Raw genomic sequence first — 15,602 nt, forward strand, 5'->3', positions numbered from 1 at the left:
GTAGTATATACCTTTGTGTGCTTCTGGAACTCTATCATATACGACTTGAAGAGGAATAGAGGGCTATGAGTATAGTGCAGCCTTTCTCAAACTTTTTAATATGGAGGGACCCTTAGAATAACTTGCAGGTCTCAGGGAACCCCTGCTAAAAATTATGATATCTACATCTCACAGAGTAATGACATGGTGGTCAAAGGGAAGAATGTTCCCTTCATTGGTGGCACACTTTGGTGGTCAGTGGGAGGAATGCCCTTTACCTAGGTGGCCAGCGGTAAAACTTTTCTACATCGGTGCTCAGAAGTTAGAATGCTCCTTACATCGGTGATCTGTGGGAATATATCTCCTTACACTGGTGGTCAGTGTAAAGAATGCTCCTTACATTGGTGGCCAATGGGAAGAATGCTCCTTACATTGGTGGTCAGTGGGAAGAATGCCCTTTACTTAGGTAGCCAGTGGTCGGAATCTTGCTATATGGGTGATCAGTGGGAAGAATGCATCTTACCTTGGTGGTCTGTGGGAAGAATGCACCTTACCTTGGTGGCCAGTGGGAAGAATGCACCTTACATTTGTGGCCAGTGGGAAGAATGCTCCTTACATTGGTGGTCAGTGGGAAGAATGCCCCTTACATTGGTGGCCAATGGGAAGAATGCTCCTTACATTGGTGGTTAGTGGGAAGAATGCCCTTTACTTAGGTAGCCAGTGGTTGGAATCTTGCTATATGGGTGATCAGTGGGAAGAATGCTCCTTACCTTGGTGGCCTGTGGGAAGAATGCTCCTTACATTGGTGGTCAATGCGATCCTGGAAGTTCACCCACTGGTGTCAGTAGTTTTTATTTTTTGGTATTTTAATTGTATTATTTTTTATCATTTTATTTTTCAATGTCACTGACTATGACTCTGTCCATTCAGAAAAGGAAGGAGCTGGTAAATTACATATTTACCGACCCCTTCCCGGTTCTCTATTGTGACACATCCCCCGAAGCAGCCAGCAGGAGAGGGGAGGGAGCACAGTGAGGGGGGGGGGCAGGGGAGCACACAGGGGCCCAGAGACAGCAGAACACAAGTGAACTGGATAGGAGGAGTGGCGGGGGCAGCATACAGAGGAACCAATCTCCTCCATTTTCCTCCTGCAGCTACAGGAGGAAAAAGGAGTACAGTGATTTCTCTACATGTTGCCCCCACCGCCCCTCCTATCCAGGTGTACGGGGGAGCCGCACAGGCCCCCTTGAGCTCAGGGCCGGTTGCAATTGCAACCCCTGTAGTTACGCCCGATTGGTTGCACATCCTTGCTTCAAAACATCTTCCTGATAGTGACAATGGTGGACCAGGTTTGCTGGTAGCCTCCACCAGGGTTACAAGAGGCTGGGTGAAAAGACAGCAGTGCAACTAGGAAACGGTTGTCACCCTACAAATGTAAGTGCCTAAACAAAGACCTTTATGGCAGAATCACCAGAAGTTATTTTAGTGAAAATTGATTGAAAACAACTTTTTGAACTTTATGAACATGTTAAAACTTATATGAGATGTTAGTGATCTTGTTTAGATCTACTTGACTTCTGCTGCAGAAGTCATCACACTAGGGCTGGGTGAGATGCCAATTGCTCGGCCATAGACTGACAGTTACTATATAAGATACTTTGATATGTCTGGAATTTAGATGCTTGTAAGTAGGATTTAAACAAGTGGGAATACATTGTTTTACTCATTAATGGAGTTGCAATATTTGGAGCATTTTTTTCTTTCTTCCCTCTATGTGATACTTGTGGAGTACGGTTGTTATTGCAGAGGAGTGGAATGTACAAGGGTTTATGTGGATCATTGATTTGAGAGGCATGTTTTTTTCTGGTGAGTGGAACCAAGTGCTTGGGAACATGTTTGCATGCCACACAGGGTGTTAAGGCCCGTACACACGTACCGATCGTCGGCATACAAACGTCGGTGGACGAAGGATCTGCCGATTGTACGCGTGTTAGTATGGTGCCTCCGACAGATGTCTGCGCACAATCCGCGGACAAAAGTCTTTCGTGCAAACATGAAAATATTTGTATGCCGACACCAGAACGGACGATTGTTCGCCTGTCAGTACACAATTCGGCCGACAGACCGCAGATTTGCAAGACTGGGCATGCTCAGAAAATAGAAAACACAGGGAAAGTTAACCATTACATGACATCACTTCTGCAGTCGGCGGACAAAATTCTTGTGCTGTCCTTGTGCTGTCTTTGCACTTTTCAGCAGACACCGACATCCCGGGGAGAAAAGAGGAACATTTGTAAGCCGACCATCGGTACGTGTGTACGGGGCTTTACACCATTTTTTGTTTGATTTGCAACACATTTGTTGGGAATTTGGGACTTCTTTTCATGGGTGCTGTTTATTTAGGATATGGGATTCACGATGGGCATTATATTTATGTAATTACACAGCGCTGCCTCATACTCTAATAATAGGTGTGATGAATATGATTATGGATGATCCCTTGTACATTATTGTGTATTCTCCTAGTAAAGTGTGATGTGATCCTTCATTCATCTCAGTGTGTCAGTAATTGTCCTGCATGCTAAAAGCGTGTTTTGCAAGGCCTGGAACATTTATACATAAAGGGACTTTTCCAACCCAGCCAACAGTGACCTCGGCAGTGCAGACACAACAGATGGATTACCCAGAGACACCCAGGTGATTCTTTTGCTTTTTTTGTTATGAAAAAAAACAAAAAACACAAAGACTGATTTTGATAGGTGGTGCAAGCCCTCAGCCAGGGCTGTCTGTCTTACGTTTGGGCAGAAGGCAATCGATAGGCCTTTGATCAATCGAGCAGGATGGCGAGAGGTCCTCTTAATTCATTGTGTTTAGTGAATATTGACAAGCTGGCAGAGATCGGCTTGCACTTTTGTCATTCATACTGATGACATTAGCACTTTGGAAAGGTCAAACAAAAATTCTCAGCAATGCCGGGGGGAACCACAGACCAAGGGGGATGAATTGTTACAATGGATGTGATGTACAAAAAATACATAAATTGGATTGAATATGTTACCTACAGCAGCCAATAAGATAACAGCTTTTTTTCTGGTGCAGGTTATATGTGAACTAGGTTTTAATTAAAAAAGCAAAAAATGCAAGCCATTCTAAATTTTACACAACATGATAATGAAAAGACAAGGCATAAAAACCTCTGTTTTAATTTTTTTTTTTTTGTGCTGAGCATGTGCAGTTTTTTTGGTCATAAAAATTTAGTTTTTATAGAAAAATATTCCTTGAAAATAGCAACCAAGAAATTGAAAGGCTGAAAAGTGTGGTCTTTTTTGGGGGGGCATTTGACAAACTGATGCCCATTCTTTATAGCGATGGGCTCCATGCCTCAACTCTTTTGATGAATTGAGAAAGAGTATATATAAAAAGTCAAGTGACGTAACACGTAGGGTCGAGCTGGGTGACGTTATCGTGTTCTACCAAATAGGACAGAAATACGGTTCTGTGTACTTTTACATGTGAGATTTAATCATTTTAATATGAATGTAATATATTTTAATGAAGCAAACTTTTTATGGTAATACTACACTATAGAGGTATTTATTTGATTTGAGCACTTGTGACATGGTGAACAGAGGAGGCCTCCTAAAGTGATATACATATAATGTTTCCAAAAAAAGTTGAAGATATCCTGTACCCACCTAACTGCCCCTGATGATCCAGGGAATGGTCATATGACCAGTACTGGTATATAGGTTTACAACTGGGGGTGAGGGTACGTCTTTACACTGAGATGACTACGATTATATATTGGGTGCTGCACAGAAGTTCTGGTGTCACATTCACTACATGTAGAAGTATTCATTGTCCATTTCTTTGCAGCAATGAAGATCTATGCACATTCCTTTCTGGGGTGTTATTTAATACGATTACAGCGTGTAAGATGTTTAATTAACTATTATTATGCTTTTATATTTTACAGTGATCACTGTGTGTATCTTCACAATTTTCTGTGATTAAGTGCCAGTTCACATATATGCGATGCGGGAACCCTGCGAATACACTGCGGGTTCCCGCATTGCATTCAAATCGCAGGGAGTTCACACTGCCATATGCGAATCGCCGGGGGTGTCAATACAGAGTTAACGACACCCCAAGATCAGTTTGCATATCGCAGTGCGAACTGTCAGTTCGGACACGAATCAGGTCGCAAAGGTGTAAACCACCATGCGATCCGATTCTGCTGCGGACCCAAAAAAGGGTCCTTTGCGTGTTGTGTCCGAATCCAATGCAAATTCAGCCATACAATCTGTATGGCTGAATTCGCATAGCACAGACATCGCATGTGATTTTCAGAGCAGTGCGCTCCGAATCATATGCGATGTCTGTTATCGCACTGATGTTAACCCGGGGCTTATAGCAACATCAATATTGATTATTAATTTACATTCACTATTATTGATAATTTATTCACTCTCAGCAGCTCACCACATTTATGTTTTACATTAATTGTTTGGTGTGGGAACACATTACGGTAGAAGGTGCAGTTGAGCTAACTTTATTTTGAGTGGCAGCACATGAGTTTTTAGTTAGAGTCATACTAGAATAAAATAGCAATTTCTTCTTTTTACTAAGAAAAGGAAAAGATCTACTGGCTGTATGGAGAAATTCCTAAACGTCGGATTGATGGGAGTGCCGATCATTGACCTCTTGGGTAGCCCTACCCGAACCAACCCTTGCCGGAGCAGGCCTTAGCTGCTGGAACAAGACTGAAATTTAAAGTCACTATTATGCTGGCTGCACACTAGAAGGTGCAATCCCTCGATAACAAGGCAATTTGATCAATCACTTTCATATGCTGCTTTCAGCTGCTTTCCAGAAATCATTAGCAGTAGGATCCAAAATGGATGTGACTGAGCACAGTGAAATAAAGTGCAAGGTGAACCTTTCTTAAGTGAAACATTTGACAAACTGCTAAAAGTGTTCCCATTTTGAAAATGTTTTTGCCTGGCTGTTATGCTGACCCTTTGGCTTCAATACTTTAGGTCCCTAATCTGAAACAAATCTGCAGATGAGGAGTCAGACATCCTTTTCTTTTGCATATGTGCTCTAGGTTGACTACTCAATGTTTGAAGAAAACTGATTACCTGATTTAATGACTGCCAAGCCACTGGGAGGGTGGGGTCTGTGTCTAAGCCTATGCAAACATCAACCTTCATAAAGTGGACTTTTCATTTTGGAAGACTCCAATGGACATGTGGAGAGGATTGTTGTTACATGGAAGACTCAGTCTGGCATCTTATGGTGCCTAATATCCAGTAGTTAATGTAGCACAGTACTCTTTTCAGCACTAAGGTGTAGCGAGAGAGAGAAGGATGAGAACCATTTTATTGTTCTAGAGCAGGGGTGTAAAACTCAATTTAATCGCGGGCCGCATCAGCATTATGATTGCCCTCAAAAGGGCCGGTTGTATCTGTAAGACTAGATGTCCAGAGTCCCCTACTCTTACATAAGATGTCAAGAGCCTCTCCACCATCAGAAGTTGAGTCCCTCACCCTCCCTTACGTCACCCCTTATCTTATGCTGCTGCTGGGAAGAAGCTGTAGACATTACTGGAAAGCAAAAAGTACAGGGTCTAGAGGAGGACCAGGAGAGGTGCGAGGGCCACATGAAATGGCCTGGTGGGCTGGATTTGGCCCGTGGGCCTTGTGTTTGACACATGTGTTCTAGAGTCTAGACCAGCCTTCCTCAACCTTTTTAACATAGAGTAACCTTTGAACTAACTCTCTGGTCTCAGGGACCCCCTGGTAATAACTACTGAAAAAGGGGAAAATGCTCCTTACATTTATGGTCATTCCTGGTCATAGTAAGGAGGGAAGAATCCCTCCTTACTATAGCTAAAAAGATCATTTTTACCAGTGGTTACACATCTGAGAAGCAGAAGATGGTTATTGCTCAAGGAACCCCTAACAACCACTGAAGGAACCCTAGAGTTTTACAATACCTTGGTTGAGAAAGGCTGGTCTAGACTATGAATAAATATAGTTCTGGACTTCACTTCCTTATAGTTTTGGGACTGGTGTAGGTGAATCGTGATAGAAGTGACAGCAACAGTTGGCACCATGTAGGACCACAGGATGGAAGGAGAGTCAGCAGCACTCAGTTGAAGAATAATACGAATTTATTCATGAAACATCACATAGGTCAAAGACAGCCAACGTTTTAGGCCTGCACGGGGTCCTCAAGGGTCACTGTGCTGTCTCGAAGTAGGGACACCAAACTTTGGCTGTCGTTGACCTACAGTATGTGACATTTCATGAACAAATACGTTTCAGTCTTCCTCCTTGTTGTTCACTCTTTTTCCTTGCAATAGCCAGCCTGTGCATTCATGACCATTTAGTGACAGCAACGAAGGCATGAGACACTTCCTACCAATTTTTTGCTGATGTCATTTGTCTGCATTAATTTAAGAGGCACAGTTCCCACAAACAGACATTAGAATTATGCCACAGATGTGGGTGTCAAACTTACACCATTTACAGGTACAATCTTGATAAAAAATCATCAAACAACAGGAAGAGACACTTACTTTGTGAGACTCGGACGAGTTCTGTAACGCTGAAAACTCCAGAAGTCACAAAACTGTCTTGGAAGCCCAAATGTCCTGAAACGAGAGGGCAAACACAATTAAGATTTTAATTACACACATCTGTTTTCAGTGGTTCCCTAACAAGTTATCATCCAGTTTGGTAATAAAAGCATTGCTCTACTGTGCAACAGGGTCTTCTAATGGCACTTTTCCACTGCATGGAACCGTACCGGTTCGGCACGCTTTTGTGCTTTTCCACTGCTGGTACCGCATGGTATAGGGTCGGAACGGTTCGGTACGGTACGGTATAGGTTTGCTTTTCCACTGCATGGAACCGAACGGTACGGTACGGTACGGCTCTGAAAAAACAGTACCTACTCGATTGTGGTTCCAACAGGTACCAAACTGGTACCATATCCCATAATCCTTTGCATGCAGTCACTACTAGCCACTGATTGGTCAGAGAATCCCACCCACCCCGTTGTTATCCCACCCACTTAACTTTAGTACTACTTTAGTGGAAAAGCAAACCTATACCGTACCGTACCGAACCGTTCCGACACTATACCATGCGGTACCAGCAGTGGAAAAGCAAACCGGGCCAAGCAGGGCCGAGTAGAGCCGAGCCGGTACGAGCCGGTACTTGCAGTGGAAAAGTGCCATAAGTGTCATGCTTTAGGTGAACCTATGCCAAGGCTATGGAGAATAAAAAATTTAAATATTCTTAGCAAGCAGTAAAATTGTTTTGACAAGTGCTCTTGAACTTTGTAGCTGTAGGCCTTGTTGAGAAATTCATCATCAAAATTCAAAGCACTGAAATCACAGCTACCTCTACCAAGATGACCGTCTATGCACAGAAACCCAGTGGAGATCATGGCATGGTAGGTCAGTAACGGGGAAAGATCAACTGCGGAGAAACTACAGGCATTATTAATAATTAGGCCTTTGCCTTCTGCTTACATTTTTGGGCACAGCTTTTATAGCACAGGTCCTTTTTAGGTAAAAAAAATGCAATAAAGGCCCTTACCAATGTTACAATGTAATTGTCTAGCCTGCTGTCAAGACAAAGGTACTGGTGGATTCAACTCTTTTAACGGGATGGTGTGGAACAGCATTGTACGCACTTGTCTGATACCCTAATACACCTTGTGAACGGCAATGAAGTGGTTAAATGCTGCTTTAAAAAAAAGGTATTGATTTTCATAAATGGACGAGGAATGAAAAACACAATGCACCAAAGTACCGCAGTCCTGAATTATAGTGCGGTTTTCGATTTAGAAGATTCGAAGTGGAGGATAACACGTCTGCACCTGGTGGATTCCTTAATGCATAGGCAACTTAACAGGAAATGTGAAACACACTCCGTTTTTTAATACGCCGTTACCTTGGATAACCTCGACTGACTGGTAACATATGAAGCAAAGGAGAACAGTGCAGAGGTATCCTTCGAGGAGTGCTGAGATCTTTGGAAGATTTAAGAGTTCTCCTCTTAAGGAACATCTGATTGGGATTAGCCAGAACCGAGTTCCAACCAAACAAAATCGAGAGACCCCATTCTCTGCATCTGAGGTTACACCAGGGAAATCTTACAGGAACAGCTGTTACACACACACACAGCGAGAGCCACGCAAGAGGGACGGCACGCAAACACCTTAAATTTAAAAAGTTTTCCAAAGCATCCTAAGCGTGCCCTTTTCCATGATAAAAAATTATTTTGACAAGTAGAGTTTAAAAAAGTGTATTTCTCTGGAGCTGGTGTCATGTCACAGTCCTAAAACAGTTATGTAGCGCCGAAATCAGAGAGTTTACATAACTTGCTTCAAATGTTTTATGTAATCTTTGCCAGTCTTATTCAGCAGATTCTCACAGTGCTTCTGGGTGGGAACAACATGGCTCAAAATGTAGCGTTGTTTTAAAAAAACACGGCCAAGCAGATAAAGAGGACCTTGCCACAACAGTTGATAATTGCTCTTGTAATTAAAGCGCATCTCTAGCCAAAACATTTTATTTTCGTATTAAGCCTCGTACACACGCACCGATTGTTGGCCGACCGATCGGCCGTCTTTTGTCCAGTGTTGTTGTGTTGGTTGAAATGTGCTCTAGACTTGCATTGGACTTTTGTTGGCCGACAGAAACCAACTTCAGAAGTGATGTCATGTTCTGGTTTACTTTTCGTGTTTTTTTCTTCTCTGAGCATGCCCAGTCTTGCTCATCACATTTTTGTCTGCCGAAATCTGTACTGACTGACGAACAATCGGCCGTTCTGTTGATGGCCAACAAAAATTTTATAGCATGCACACCAGATTTTTTTCGGCCGAAAAGTCGCAGTCGGTTGTCGGAAGCATCATACTAACAAGCCGACAATCGTCCGATCGGACGTTGGCCGAAAATTTACGGCCAACAATCGGTGCGTGTGTACAAGGCTTTAGATTGAAAAGGTTTTTTGTTTATATTCCAAAAAAGATAAGTGCTATACAGCACCCCCTTTTCCTGCGCTCGGAACCTGGTCCTCAGGCTGCCTCAATCCCGGAACTCGTGCTGATATTAGGCATCCATGATGGCTAGGCTTTGCTGCCCCTTACGACCAGGGCGGTCGACCAAACACTGAAAATACAAAGCAAAGAAAAGGGCGCACCAGCCTAGCGCATTATCCTCAGCGAGTTTATTTGGATAAAATTTAAAATCAGCTACTCACAAAAAATCGTGAAATTCAGGCACATCAATTCCATACACCTGCCTCCTGCCAGAGGATCAACGTCTTTACTGGAAGCAGAGGGCTGACGCGTTTCGAGGTCGTGCCTCTTCCTCAGAGCCTGGAGGCCATGGTCAAGTCAAGTTTATAGCTGTGCCATGCTGGTGAAATTTCCTATAACAGGAACTGAGGGGAAGCCTCTCCAAAAGAGCCGGAAAATCCCCTCTCAGTTATCAGTAGAGGCCAGTGGAGTGAATTAGCAAAACTGATTTTGCCATCAGTAAAATCTGGATTAATGGGAAATTTGAATGTGTGTTTTTGGGGTGTATTTAGGGGTAGTTTGGTTTAGTTTCCTTTGTATTTCCTGTCTTGTGTATTTTTTTGTGTACTATCCCTTAGTGCTGGTTCACACTAATACGACTTGTCAGGCGACTTGGTCAGCCTGGCAAGTCGCGTACCGTCGCGGTCCATTGGTCCATTGAGTAGTACAGGAGCCGTTCTAATACGGGCGACATAAGTTGCTCCGACTTAGAAAAAGGGTCCTGTACTACTTTGGGGTGACCCGGAGCGACTTGCATAGACATTAATTTTATGAAGTCCGTGCAAGTCGCGCTGCACGTGACTTCACAGGTCGCCCCCGAAGTCGAAGCGACGTAGTGTGAACCGAGCCTTAGAATTTATTTTCATTTTTTTATTATTATATTTTTTTTTTCTGTAGAAGAAAAATTTTAAATAATGTGGCGCCTGAACAGGTCAAATATGGTTAAAAGGAGCCTCTCTAACCATAAGGAACCATTTAAAGTCAGCTGAACCCTTAAAAACTACCAAACCACCTAGTGGTGCACTGAAATGAAAGTTCCGGACTGAAACCGAAAATTCAGAATGCACTCGGCCAAAAACCTAAACCGAAATGGACAGTTTTCTTTAAAATATAGTTATTTTTTACATATAATTGTATTATATTCGACTTTTTAATTAATATAAAGAATTTAAATGAATATGAAGTTATTTTCGACCATTATCGGCATATTTTCGCCCGATAATTTTAGGTGGCGATATATCGGCCACCTTAATATTACCACCTTAATATTACCTTATTTGACAAAAATAGTGAAATGTTAAAGCGGAGTTCCACCCATTTTTTTAAGTCCCTTTAGATCATTCAGACATTAGTAATAGATTTCACAATCGTAGTAATTTTTTTTTTTCAATGCAAATACTTTTTTCTTTTCTATTATAGTCCGCCGCTGTAATGGCGGATGCTTCGGCGATGACGTCATTCGTCGATTTGCAAGGGCCCCTGGGATAGCACTGTAATGTATCCCATGACTCGTTGCGAATCGCCTAGGGACGAAATATCGCGTTATTTGCAGGCCGGAAATGACGCGATTAAGCGGAGTCACTTCCGGTGCGGCGCCTCATTCCTTGCTAAACAGCTTCTGGGCATGCCCAGAAGCTGTGGAGGGATGACGCCCCCGCACCGGAAGTGACGATCGGGGCTGGTGCAGGCGCATTCTGGGAGAAGAGGACACAGAAGAGGATGCACTGGCTTCAGCTGCCCACATCCGGGATGGCAGTGCTGGAGAAGAAATTTTCAAGGTAAGTATTTCTTCTAAAAGGTAAGTGCGACCCGGGACAGTTAAGAGGCTATCCTTTGTGGAATGTACTAGCCCTGACTGTCCTGGGGGTATTTTTATTGAAAAGAAAAATTTGTGTCCGGAACTCCGCTTTAACCACTTGCCGACTGCCGCACGACTATTTACGTCGGCAGTCAGCCCCTCACAGGCAGAGCGACGTAGTACTACGTCGCTAGCCTGTGAGGGTCTAGGGAGCGAGCGCGCGCCCCCGGAGGCGCGCTCCTGCTCCCGCGCGGTCACGGACCCCCCCGCGCATGTGACCGGCGGACCCAATGTCCGCCGGTCACTCAGCGATCGTCGGTGCTGAGGGAGAAAGTCAGGCGGCTGATGTAAACAAGCCGCCTGTCATTCTCCCCTGTGTAGAAACAGTGATCATACGGTTCTACTAAGTAGGACCGTTGATCACTGTTCCTACACCTCAAGCCACAGCCAATCACAGTTAGAATCACGCCCCTAGGGACACACATAACCCCTCCCTCTTAAAAAAAAGTTAACCTCTTCACTGCCAGTGTAATTTTACAGTAACAGTGCATATGTATAGCACTGATTACTGCAGTAATGTCACTGGTAACCCCAAAAGTGTCAAAAATGGCAGTCAAGGGTCCGATCTGTCCGCCGCAATGTCGCAGTACCGCAAAATAAATCGCAGATCACCGCCATTACGCGTTAAAAAAAAAACAACAAAAATGACAAAAATCTTTCCCTTTGTTAGTAAACGCGATAACTTTTTCGCAAACCAATCAAAATACGCTCTTTGTGATTTTTTTTTACCAAGCATATGTAGCATAAAACAAATTGGCTGAAAATGTTAAAAAATTTAGATTTTTACATTTTTTTGGGGGGGAATTTCATATAAAAAAATGTGAAAAATATTGTTATTTTTGCAAAATTGACGCTCTTTTTTTGTTTATAGCGCATGATCAAAAAATCGTACAGGTGATCAAATGCCACCAAAAGAAAGCTCTGTTTGTGGGAAAAAAAGGACGTCAATTTTGTTTGGGTACAGCGTCGCACGACCGCGCAATTGTCCGTTAAATTCACGCAGTGCCGAATCGCAAAATAGGCCCTGGTCAGGAAGGGGGTAAAATCTTCCGGGGCTTAAGTGGTTAAGGTACATTTCACTCAGTTATAGTTATCACCAGAACAGATGTCCCCCTTTCACGATTTTCCCCTACCTCCTGTTCCCAATTAGGTAATTTTACAGTAAAATTTTGTATTTTTTAAAGACCTTTCTGTCTTAGAGAGTGTAAATCTCTCCAGTGGTGGCACCCTGGTGTGCCTTGAGGTTTCTTCAGGGGTGCCGTCACAGGTTTTCATTGTGCACTGTTACGGCCCTCTAGCTGCCGACCTGCTAATGACCAATGACATCATCAGTTGATAAGGAGGATGTCAGTCGCCTGAGTAGCATGCTTGTTTGACCCTCCCCTGCTTCTCTCCATACGTTTTGGGGTCATATTACCTGATTGATGAAGAAAAACTGAGGAAAAAAAAAAACTGAGGAAGAAGAAAAACATTGGAATACTAGTCAGTACCAACTTGTACCTCTAACGTTGGGCACCCTACCAGTGTTAATTTTGGCAGCAAATTTCAATTTAGTTTTAGCCCCGGTTCACACTTCTGCGTGTGCGGGGTTCGCATGTAATGTCGGAGCGCACTGCTCCGACATTACATGCGATCAGCTGTGCGGTGCGAGTATAGCCATACAGTTTGTATGGCTAAATTCGCATCGCACCCGCAGCAAACACGCACAGGAGGCATTTTTGCTGCCGCATCAGGATCGGATCGCACAGCGGTTCACACTTGTGCGATCCGATCCTGTGCGAACTGCACGATCGCACTGCGATATGCGATCAAACTGGGGGTGTCGTTAAGATTACATTGACACCCCCAGCGTATCGCATATGGCAGTGTAAACTGCCGGGGGTGCGTGTGCGATGCGGGAACAGGCTGCGAATTCGCAGCCTTCCCGCATCGCATATATGTGAACCGAGCCTCAGTCCCTGGTCCTGGAGTGAAAAATCTAATATGTTATTATTTATGCTTTGAGCATGCACCAGTGTTAATTTTTGGCAGCAAATTTCGATTTAGTTTTAGTTATAGTCTTTTGACTAAAATGCCATTTTAGTTTTAGTCGTATTTTAGTCTTAAGACTAAAATGCCATTTTAGTTTTAGTCGTATTTTAGTCATCTGAATTGTGTTAGTCGATGAAAACGTTTTAAACGGTTTTAGTCGACGAAATTAACACTGCACCCTACGTGTGTGTATGTTGCTGCATTATGTAAGAGCCCATTCACATTAGCGCGACTTGTCAGGCGACTTGTCAGACTGACAAGTCGCGCTTGGTCGCGGTCCATTGATTAGCACAGGACCCGTTCTAATAGGAGCGACACAAGTCGCTCCGACTTAGAAAAAGGGTCCTGTACTACTTTGGGGCGACCTGGAGGCGACTTGCATAGACTTCCATTATGTGAAGTCTCTGCAAGTCGCGCCGAAGTCGCGGTGCACAGTGGTGCACACGACTTCACAGGTCGCCCCCCAAAGTCGTGTTGCGCTAGTCTGAATGGGCTCTAAAACTTTTAGGATGGGGTGCCTCAAGACCGTCCATAATTTTTTAAAGGGTGCCTCGAGACTGTCCATAATTTCTGGGGTGTGCCTTGACTGAAAAAAGGTTGAGAAAAACTTGCTGTAGAAGATGGATTATGTGAAATTAGGTTTAAAGTGGAGGTTCTCCTTAAATTATCTTGGCTGCAGAAATTAAACGTACAAACACAGCATTTTCTACCAGTACACCCGCCGTCTATTGTGCGCGTCCTTTCATGACATTCTGCCTTGGATCCAGCACGAAGATCTATTCAAAGGATCCCAGAATATTTCTGCCGGCAATCAAAAGGGAATGAATTATCCCATCCACAGCATGTCGTGTCCTCACAATGCGGCCGACACATTTAAGACTTTAAATTCATGTAATACAATTCTAGGCTGGGTCCTTCGCGATGAAAGGGCAGAATGGGTGTTATTGAGGAAGAGAAAAAGGGGGTAATATCTGACAACTGAAATCAGCACAACCTTTTCAAAGGCACCAGTCATGGATGACTGTCCTCTGACCCCAAGAGATTACGTGCTGATTTCCAGAACAACAGCTGGAAGTGGCTGTGTATGAATAGAAAAGTCCATTCGGAGGCCTCCTACAAAGAGGCTGACAATTCCGGGCTCGCTCTGCCTGTTCAGGGGGAAGTGTTTCCTGCTCCTGACTTAACAACGCCTAATCATTAAAGCTGAACTCCAGGCCAATGTTAAAAACAAAACAAAAAAAAAAACTCCATTTAAAATGTATCCATAGCCATTTTTTTCCCATTAAATAAGTAGATTAAGGAATGGATAAAACCCCTCTCAGTATCTGTCCTGCTGCGGAGATTCCCCTAACTTCCTGTCTTGGAAACTCAACAGAAAAGCCAAAGAAAATCTCCCCAAAACGAGGAAAAACTCCATCTTTGCTATCAACTGAACATCTGTATTCACTTAAGCCTGACGGAGTCCGTTTTGCTCAGTGGGGGATCGATCCGCCGATCCCCGCTGAGCAGGCGGATGACAGCTCCGTCTCTGCTCTGTGTTCAGAGACAGAGCTGTCAGATCCCCGCTCTCCTCTATGGGGCGATCGGATGAGTGTAACTGTTATATATTTCATAAGAATATCTGTCTGCTTGTCATTGCCCTCGGGTGCATACTCCCTCTCCTTATAGGCCCATTTCTTATCCCATAGGGCAAAAATTCAAGAGCTCCCATCTTTGCCAACCTTTTACCACCGGGATAATTCTTATTAACCAATTCCACAATTCCACAATGAATCATAGCATGAAGCTTCTCTATCTACACCAGGGTTTCTTAACCAGTGTGCCGCGGCACCCTGGTGTGCCGTGAAGAGTCCCCAGGTGTGCCGTGGCAAAATGACCCCAACTTGTAGCAAGCTTATCAAGAAAAAAAAGTTTGCCATTTAGTTGTGACAGAGGGGACGGCTAAATTCACTTCCAGCTGCCACATGCACTCGGGTAGCTGTGCGGGCCCCCCGACTGCGTCTTGCCAACCGATGACGTCATCGGTTGCTATGGGAGGATTGGGCATACAACGTGTTTGCTGGCAGGTGAGAGCTGCGGGTCCTGGGAGCTGCTGGCTGACACGCTTTTTGCTGAGTTACAGCAGAGCGTGTGGGCCTGTGAGAAGAGGGGGAAAAACAGGGAGGAGGCTCTTCGGTGACTCCTCTGGGCTTCATGAGTTACATGAATTATATGATATGTCATTTACTGTACCTGGTAAATGGTAAATGGTTATTGCTTTCACCAATTTTTGTATTTTTCTTTATGTAATAAATATAAATATACATAAGATATGTGGGTTTTAAATATTGTATTATTGATAATGTAAACTGCACTTCTTTTTTTATGTTGTATTCCGCATGCACATCTCTTTCAGTTTGGCCGCAGCGCAGGTGTAGTGCAGGATACTCGCGGTTTTCATGTGCGTTACCTGCGGTTTCCTATAGACTTCTACTATGTCCCTCATTTCTGGTGTGCTTTCAGAAAATGCACCAAAAATGTAGGACATAGTAGAAGTTTATGAGAAACCACAGGTAATGCACATGAAAACCGCGGGTATCCTGCGCTACACCTGCGCTGCGGCCAAACTGCAGTAGATGTGCAAGCGGAATACAACATA

At 43.8% G+C, this 15,602-nt stretch overlaps 1 protein-coding gene across 9 annotated transcripts in view; it reads right to left on the minus strand.

Moving 5' to 3' along the window:
* NFIA (nuclear factor I A) overlaps positions 1 to 15,602 on the minus strand; it is a 504,907-nt gene that overhangs the window by 143,902 nt on the left and 345,403 nt on the right. For all 9 annotated transcript variants that reach the window (XM_082265066.1, XM_082265065.1, XM_082265064.1 and 6 more), the window contains exon 4: positions 6,563 to 6,637. In XM_082265066.1, the coding sequence (XP_082121192.1) occupies positions 6,563 to 6,637 (75 nt within the window). The remainder of the gene's footprint in view (positions 1 to 6,562; positions 6,638 to 15,602) is intronic.

The sequence above is a fragment of the Pelophylax lessonae genome (genome assembly GCF_965119305.1).
Source record: "Pelophylax lessonae genome assembly, chromosome: 8".
Classification (NCBI taxonomy): Eukaryota; Metazoa; Chordata; class Amphibia; order Anura; family Ranidae; genus Pelophylax; species Pelophylax lessonae.